At 37.2% G+C, this 9,677-nt stretch overlaps 1 protein-coding gene across 3 annotated transcripts in view; it reads left to right on the top strand.

Annotated features, from left to right (window-relative positions):
- Positions 1-9,677, top strand: part of LOC135200079 (cholesterol transporter ABCA5-like) — a 271,083-nt gene that overhangs the window by 198,621 nt on the left and 62,785 nt on the right. For all 3 annotated transcript variants that reach the window (XM_064228374.1, XM_064228377.1, XM_064228375.1), the window contains exon 19: positions 7,904-8,085. In XM_064228374.1, the coding sequence (XP_064084444.1) occupies positions 7,904-8,085 (182 nt within the window). The remainder of the gene's footprint in view (positions 1-7,903; positions 8,086-9,677) is intronic.

The raw sequence follows: 9,677 nt of genomic DNA, 5'->3' as shown, positions 1-9,677 counted from the left end.
ATTAAAAAAAATAAATAAAACAAAATAAAATAATGATAATTTTAGTTAATAGTACAGAAGCTAATGCCATTACCAAGGATAATGCCTATCCATTGCCCTCGATCGAAGTGCTTTTACTTAAAGTATATGAAGTAAGTTTTTCACCACATTGGATCTCAAGTCAGGCTTGCCTTGATAATGAAAGTAAAAAGAAAACATCCTTTATAGCAAATAATCGGCTATATGAATATAATTTCCTTCCCTTTGAATTTAAAAATGTTACAGTTCATTTTTCACGAGTAATGATACGCGTTTTAGCCTCTATAATTAGCATTGGAGTTTTTGTATATTTAGATGATATCATTGTAGTTGGTGCTACTGTAGAGGAGCATAAAGGTAACCTGATACAAGTTTTGGAAGCATTAAGGCGTCATGGTATGAAAATAAATTTAGAAAAATGTAAGTTTTTCCAGGCCGAAGTAGAATTTTTGGGGCACCTAGTAACTTCTGAAGGCCTTAAGCCTTGTGCCGATAAAGTTGTAGCAATTAAAGAATTCCCACGACCAAAACATGCGAAAGATGTAGCCAGCTTCCTCGGACTCGCGGGTTACTATCGGAAGTTCATTAGGAACTTCGGACAGATAGCGAGACCGTTAGACGCATTAAGGAAGCAACCTGATTTCCAATGGGGTGAGAAAGAGGAAGCAGCTTTTCAGAAATTAAAAGATGCACTAATGAGCGATGAACTCTTGGCTTATCCGAGGTTCGATCGCCCTTTTTTTGTGACCACAGACGCAAGTGATATTGCGATAGGAGGAGTAATCTCCCAGATTGACGATGAAGGTAATGAAAGACCAGTTTGTTTTGCATCACGCACATTAAAAGGGGCAGAGAAAAATTATAGTACCTTCGATAGAGAGGCTTTGGCGGTCTTATGGTTGCTGGAGAGACACCGTTATTTTTTGCTGGGACACAAAATAAAGATTTTCACAGATCATCAACCATTAACATATCTGTTGAAGAAGAGCGAGATTGCAAATCGCCAAGCTCGATGGATCGAGCGAATTTTAGAGTTTGACATCGTAAAGATTGAACATATCCCAGGGAAAAGTAATAGGGTGGCTGATGCTCTCTCCAGGAACATCATAAGAGTAACAACTCGTGCCGCAAGGCGCAAGGAAGAACGACAAAAGAAACCTCGTGACGTTGGTGGCGCAGGCACTGCAGGCGATAGTGCCAGCAACGTTCCGACAGTTCCGAACAATGACAGTCAAACAAACGTAAACGCGACGCGCAGAAAACGGGAATCTCGCAAGCACTCTCAGGTGGATGAGAATGCCCGAGGCGGTAGCGGGTCAAATGCAGGTGGAACTCCGTCCGGGGGATTCCAGAATAAATGCCCGGAGAATGAAAGTGTGGTTGATTTTTGTGGTTGGAGTGTGCGAGAATTGGTTGAAAGTCAGGTGTCTGAAGCTTGGATTAGTCAGATCAAGGCTTGTGTGAAAGGTGAGAGCAACGAGTTCCCGAGTTCTGTGCATCTGTCAAAAGACGCGTTCTTCATTGAGGAAGACGTCTTGTTGTGTAAATATGAAAAAAGGCCCGGAGATGTCCGAGCCCGAATCGTTCTTCCTCGAGCCTTAGTAGAGAGAGCCATAAACATGATTCATGTTAGCCCTTATGCTGGGCACATAGGCATAGAAAGATCTCTTAGAAGAGCCTGTGAACATTTCTTTTGGGTTGGCATGTGTAGGGACATAACTAGATTTGTAAGTAATTGTCATGTATGCAACATGATGAAAAAGCACAGAACGGTGATTCCGAAGGCCCGATTATGGCCTGTGGTGCCGGTGAAGTGGGATAGAGTGCATATGGATGTGGTAGGACCACTACCTTCAGTGCAAGGACAACCTAGATATATTTGTGTATTTGTGGACGCGCTCATGCGTTTCACACATGTGTGCGCAATGATAGACAAATCGGCAAAGGAAGTGGCTAAAGCGTTGCATTCCCTAGTAAATCGATTTGGGTGTCCCAGAATACTAGTGTTGGACAACGGCCGTGAGTTCGTAAATGAACTAATTCGCGAGTTTACGGCCCTCTTACAAGTAGATCATGTTACCATCGCGGCTTATCGGCCGTCTGCTAATGGACTCGTTGAGTCTCACAACAGAGAAGTAGTCAACATCTTAAAATATCTCATCGGGGATAATCCGACTTCCTGGCCGTCTCTGTTGCAGACGGCTGAGGTGGCTATTAATGCCGCATATAACAGCTCAATTAGGGACACACCCTTCTTTTTGATGTATGGACAAGACATCCAACTGCCTTATTCGGTGGTCTTGGACCCTCAACAGATGCCCCTTTATACGGTGGAACAGTACCGGGTGTGGTTTTGTAACGCGACCCGACGTGTGTTCCAAGCTACGCAACGTCTGCTGTTGAGGGCAAACGAAAAGTACTGCTTGCGGTACGACAGATGGTTTCGAGCTCACGATTCCCCAATACAGGTTGGAGATCGAATCTATTTGAAGAAAATGCAACTGTCGAAACACAAGCTCGAACCGTCATATATGGGACCGTATCGTGTGAAGGAGATCAAGCACTCCTCTGCTGTGATTCAGCATATTCGCACAGGGGCTGTGAGCGAGCACCACCTGTCGCACTTACGTCCGGTGCTCGAGGACAGCGTAGTGTTTTACACCAATAAACCAGTACCCCCGTACCTGGGGTTGCCCGGGTACCTGGGAGACGAGTCAGAAAAAAATACCGGAGCGCAAGTGGGCGCCCCACCGAGAGCACAAGACCAAGCTCCAGAGCCTATGTCATACGTAAATGCTGTTGCAAAGTAAATGAAAGGGGTCAGTGAACAGAGTCTGTAAATGCCAACCCACGTCTTTGCCTAGGATTCAGAATCATACCAGTGTTATTTTTTTTTTAAATCTTATTTCTTGATATCTCGATCAGATTGTAATGTGTCACGAATTTATGTTGTTTGATATAACTTGTCCAAATTATTTTCAGAACAAATGTTATTACCTGTGGATCATATTCTTATGTGTAATTTTGTTTTGATGTGGTTATGTTGCTTATGTAGGTTATTTTATTATTTTGATTTGTTGTTTTTTATTTGTGTTAAATTTGTCGCAACACCGATTCCATCCTATTTTATCTTTCATAAATTACACTAATGCTTGTAAAGTTTGTTTTTTTATTTTCACAGATGATGATATTTTTGTTTGTTTGTGCCTGAATTTTATATATTTATTTCTATGGTTCTTTAGTTATTTTTTTTATTTTTTTTTATGTGATAGTAGTACATTGACGTTCCAGGAGGATTCTTTTATTTTCGTAAAATTCCATTGCATTATTTTTGTTCTGTGTATGTTTAAATTATGTTTTTGTTATTTTGAAGAAATTTAATAGATTAACGTGATACAATGTCATTAAAAATGGATGCCATGTGTCGTGATTGCCAAGGGCAGTGGCTGAATGTGTAAAATTTTCTGTCTTTTTGTTTTCACCATTTTGTTTTGATTATGAACCTGAACTTATTGAATGATTTCTTTTTTTTTTTGGTTTTGATCTGTTCCAGGAAAGAGTGATTGTTCTTAATTTTTTTTATAAAGATCTTATGTTGTTGTAAGACGTGTTCAATTTACTTGTAACCTTTAGTTTGTACACACGTCAAATGGCCCCCTTTAAGATAGTTAATTTGAATTTAGATAAATCAGTACCTTGAGGAAAGAGACTCGAGATGGGACAAAGCAGAGACTATAGCTTTGCGAGGACGCAAAGGAGTTTGGGGAGGGAGTGATAAGCCATTCTAGAGGGTTTATAAACAACTTCCCAAGAATATCTGAACATCTCACAAGACGCCATGAGGTTGTTAACGGTCATTCTCTCTCAGATGAAGAAAGCGTCACCTCCCCCAACATCCCCCAAAAAGTCCGTTGGGCATGAGCGTCCCTTATAGGGGCACTCATTGGCCAATAGACCTAAGGACAGGTGCCAGACCCAATCATGGCCTAGAAGCAATATATCGGGGGTTTCTGGGGGGTATTGAAAGAGAGAGGAAACCAAGCCGTCTCCTGGAGGGTCGGGCAGTCAAGCGTCGGTCAAGAGAAGGGAAAGACGCACTTTCCCCTCGTCGCCCTCTGCCGGTTCCTCGCTCGGTCTCAATCCCGCCGGTACTATAGATATTAAGTTCATTTCACTCGGGCCCTTGTGTAAATTCATTAGAATATAAGACCGGTGTTAAATTAATCTCTGAGCGTTTGATTTCTGCATGACCCACAGTAACTTAAGAAACCCACGCGACCCAGGTCGGGGTCATAATGTGTGTGTGAGTGTGTGTATGTATATATATATATAATATATATATATATATATATATATATATATATATATATATATATATATATACACATATATGTATACATATACATGTATGTATATATACATATATATGTATATATATATATATATATATATTATATATATATATATATATATATATATATATATATATATATGTATGTATATGTGTGTGTATATATATTATATTATATATATTTATATATATTATATATATATAGTATATATATATATATTATATAATCTATGTAGTGTATTTATATTATAATTTAATTATTATATATATAATATATATTATATTAATAATATTATATATATTTATATATATAGATATATATATATATGTATATATATGTATATGTATATATATATATATATATATATGTATATATATGTATATGTACATATATGTGTATATATATATATATATATATCTATATATAGTATATATATATATATATCTATATATATATATACAGTAGTACATACCTCGAGATACGAAATTAATCCGTTCCGAGGTGCCCTTCGTATCATGAGGTTTTCGTATCTTGGACAATATTTTACATGTAAAATGGCTAATCCGTTCCAAGCCCTCCAAAAACACCCCATTAAATTTCATAATAAAGCTAAATTGACCTATAAACTATGAAATACTACAACAATTTGGACCATTCAATACCTAAATTAAGACTAAAAATGCAAAACCTGTAAATAAAGTGTATATTAGTGTACAAGAATTATTATTATTGTAACGTAAAATGTGGAAGCTTACCTTTCGAGTGAGGCTACGTACATACGTAACTATCCAAGGAAGATTGCTTCTGCCTACGTAACTTTTTTCACAATGTTCCTGTGTGAGCCTTTTCGGGGGGTGTCTTCTACAAATGATTGCACTTTATGAAAAGTGGCTTTAATTTCTGCCGTTTTTTTTTTTTTTTTTTGTATGTATGTACGTACGTACGTACTTTAAAAATTTTTTTCACAACGTTCCTGTGAGCCTTTTCGGGGGGTGTCTTCTACAAATGATTGCACTTTATGAAAAGCTGCTTTAATTTCTGCTATGCTTTATTTATTTTTTTTTAATTTTTTTTTTTTTAACTTTTTTTTACTTTTTTTACTTTACATAGGTGGTTTTTTTTTTTTTTTTTTTTTTTTTTTTTTTTTACAGAATTTCAACTTTGGTTTTTTGCACCTCATGACTCTGTTGGCCCTGGTGTCCATCAAAACCCTGTTCAACCAAATGCTCTCTCTGCAACTGATTTGGGTACTGAATGTTCGGCTGCTGACCTTCAACACAAACTGAAGTGCCTTGATTATACGTACACTACACACATTGATGATCCCGAAAACGAATACCGGTTGCGTACTAATGCTGGTACCAAGTGGTCGAGCCACGCCACCACGTTTACATAGTAGATGCATGATGGGAGGGACGCTGGCCAATAGGAGAGAAGGATTTCATGGCCTCGACTAGCATCAGGAACCAATGGGAGAGCAGGAGGATGGTGGCGAGTCTACTAGTATACTAAGATGGCGGCGCGATTTTCAAAATTGTTATCCGGGCGAATCTCAGACTTTTCAGAAACCTTTCGTATCTTGAAAACTTTTCGTATGTAGAGCCGTTAAATTTTTCGTATTGGCTTTCGTATATCGAGTTTTTCGTAAGTTGAGCCTTTCGTATCTCGAGGTACTACTGTGTTATATATATATATATATATATATATATATATATATATATATATATATATATATATATATATAAAATTCTAAGATGAAGATGGAAATCCTGATGGCCCTTCACCTCAAGACATGTAAATGTGCTTAGTTGCAAACTCCAGCTCTTCATTTTGGAAGTGACAGTGATAAGCTTTCTTGTGCAAGTCAGCAGAATTACCTGAACCATCGATTTTGCCCGTGCTTTAGTAAAATTTAACTTGATTTTCATTTAATGTTTATTGTTCCTTATTAACCAGCATGTACTGATAAGATGGTTAACTGCTGGGTTAAGTGTATTCTAACCTAACATGTCTGTTATCCAGTAAAATCCCTAATGCAGCGCCCTGCAGGTCCTAATGGTGTTGGATTAGTGATGGTCGCCCTATACTAATAATAATATGTTTTGAGTTGTTCAGTTACCTAGCATTTAGATATCATGTCTCAGGGCCTTATGCTTTTGTAGTATGATATTCCCAAAGTATTTCAGCCATAAATCTCAACATTTTGTAGGCAAACCTCTTCAAAATATCATCCATTTTTTGTAAGTGCACATCTATTGTACTGAGAAATACATGCAGAATAAAAGTTGCTCCCTGTACTAGCGGGGCACTCTTCATTTTATTCCAGACAGTTGCTACCATTATTTTATTGCTTTCTAAGAACCAGCTTTACAAACCAGACAGTTCCACTGCAATATTGCTACCTCCTTCTTGTCACTTAACTTTTAATTGCTAACTTCCTCTTACCATCGTTAACTTTTAATTATTCATGCTTCGGACAAAACTTTTTTCCTCTACTTTTGCAATCCTGATGTCATACAATTTTATGGTTAATTTACTGAATATTATTTTGTTTACTCCTACACCTTTCCCACAGTGTCGGAAAGGCCGTACCCTTCCGGTCACCTCAAGCTTGGTTTTGCTTTCATTGAATTTATCTCGGGAACCTCCTGGGTTGCGCTCCTTTGTAGTCTTTAAGTGTTAGGTAATAGTAAATAGCTCAGAACCTTGATGGATATTTCTCTCACATTCTTCTACTATACTTTCCACTATCATGTAGTGTTTCTGGTACCCTCTTATTCAATAATGCTCATGTAATTGCTTGTCTTGATGCTGTAACTTTATTCCACCACAATATTGCTATTTCTTATGTTATGTTCCATACCAAGTGTCATACATAGTTCTGCCTTTTGAATGCTGTTTTTAATTTCTCATTTTTAACTTTTTGTTTGTGTATTTGCCAACACTTCTTTATACATACTCTGTGTTGAATTGGCTATTAACTTAACGTATAGCAGGTCTGTGTTATGTAATGCATGCCTTGCCAGATGTAATGGTACAGTCCTTTTCTTTGATGTAATCCATATTTATCATTGTAATGAAAATTAATATTTTAGCTTCTCCACTCATATATTATCAGCTCCTCTTAGGGCTTTTATAGCATACTGTTCACCATCTTTAATTCTTGGTTTTTAAAAAATTCAAATATGACCTCTCCCTCATGCTCTTAAAATTTACTTGTATTTTAAAATTTTATCTATTGGACCAAAGTAAATGATTAGCAAGAGAGTGCCCAAGGTATATGTCTGGAGACAGAGGGCCAAAGAAGGACCAAAAGGTGGAACAGTTACAAAGAGGATGGGCATTTTAAACAGCATAACTTGCATGCATACCATGAATAATAATGCTCAATGGAGCAATTCTCTCACATCCATCACATTGTTAAACTTAAAATAGTTCCAGCATGTGAATTTAGGTCTCCCCACTTTTGTTTTCATCCATTTCTCATTTACATGACCTGACAAATATTAAATGGGAATACTCTTTTGTTGCAGACCACAGAAATGGCGTACTTTCAAGGCACTGCTGCATGTTCGAACATTGAATACACTCAGAGAACCAGCAGCAGTGTTCTTTTTGGTGTTCCTGCCCTTGGTTTTTACTTGCCTTTCAATTTACATAACAAGTTTGCAAGAGATTGTGGTACCAATGCAAGACATTCTACCACTTTCCACAGGTAAGTGTTGTGCTCTTGTATTATATTATTTTTCATACTTTGAGGCCTTGAAATGTGTATGTATTGATTTTTTCAACACTTGTCACCATTTCTTAGTATTTCAACATGTAATATTACCTTTTGTCAGTATTTATTTGCTGGATGGAAGTATGCGTATTCTTGGTCGTATGTAGTGATGACTTAACTGTGGAGCTATTCTTCCAGTCAGTAGTTAGTAGCTGCTAATATGTACATTTTTATTGAACAGTCTCACTTAAGCCTTGTTTCATAAATGTTATCTCTTGTTTTTCTTTGTTATCTCTCATATAGTTTATTCTTTACTTCTATATCTATTTTTCCATATAGGCTGCTCTCCATGTTGGAGTTCTTGGCCCTGTAGCATCCTTCTTTTCCAACTAGGGTTGCAGCATGACTAATTATAAAATAATCAATAATAATGATAATCATCATCAATGTGATAATTGTCATCTACTCATGTCATTCTTGTTGTTTGTTTCCTCATTTTTACTCATATTCACCCTCCATTCTTATAGTTCTCATTCAGGTAATTATGGGTCCTCCAACTATGAGGTGCCCAAAGGAGCCCATCTGATACTGTCATGTATGTTTTCTCAGGGGATGTGTAAAGGACATGCCCAATCCATCCCCATGTTTCATTATTATCTCCTCTGCTTATGGAACTGGATTGTAGTGCGTTAAACCTAGAAACTTTGTCATCTTCTATGTTGAGTGCCGTGAATTTCAGCTCTAGTAAGGTAATGACAAGTTGTTGGTCATTGCTGACCTCTGATATCTATGACTGTCATCTGGAGATGTCCAAGAATATGTAAAGATGTCCTTTAGTTGGAAGAGTGCTTACAGTTACCAACTAATGCATTCATATAACCAAAAAGAATTCTCATATCTTTTTAGCATTTCATTTATAGCAGATTCTGAAGTTTTACATAAAATTCATCGTTTATGTCATAGAGTTAATTTTTTGGTGCATAACAGACTATAATGCTCATATTGTGCACTTTTGAATCAAATTTTGCCAGCTGTTACCTACTGCTCACTGCTTTCCTCTCAGTCAGTGCCTTTTCTGCATTTGGCATAAATGTTATACTTACTCTTCTACCAGTTCCATCTGCTCTTCTCAAATGAAGATACACATTACCCCCTCCCAATCTCTTTTCCCATTCCTTTGCACCAGTTCCTCATTGGACAAGTGGGTTGCAAACTTGCCCATGAATCTGGCAGTCCGAGTTTGCTCCCTGCTGCCACCATTGTGGAACCAGAGGAATTTATTTCTGGTGGTTAGAAATTCATTTCTCAAGATACTGTGGTTCGAGTCCCACGGAAAGCTGTAGTTCTTGTTGGTAAGTAACCAATTGGTTCCTAGCCACATAAATAAAAATTTAATTCTTCTGCCCGGCCCTAGGAGAGCTGTTAATCAGCTCAGTGGTCTGGTTAAACTAAAATATACTTAATTCCTTTGCACCAAGCTTCACAAACAACTAAGATGTCCTACCCATATCTCTTGAATTGATTTTCTTATTGTTCTCTCTTTCCAGTCTGATTTAGGTTTCTGATGCTTAGAGTTCCTATTTTCA

This window comes from Macrobrachium nipponense, chromosome 26 (assembly GCF_015104395.2).
Source record: "Macrobrachium nipponense isolate FS-2020 chromosome 26, ASM1510439v2, whole genome shotgun sequence".
In the NCBI taxonomy this organism is placed as follows: domain Eukaryota; kingdom Metazoa; phylum Arthropoda; class Malacostraca; order Decapoda; family Palaemonidae; genus Macrobrachium; species Macrobrachium nipponense.
The sequence above is the reverse complement of the archived record's forward strand: the minus strand, read 5'-3'. Positions and strand labels throughout refer to the sequence as shown.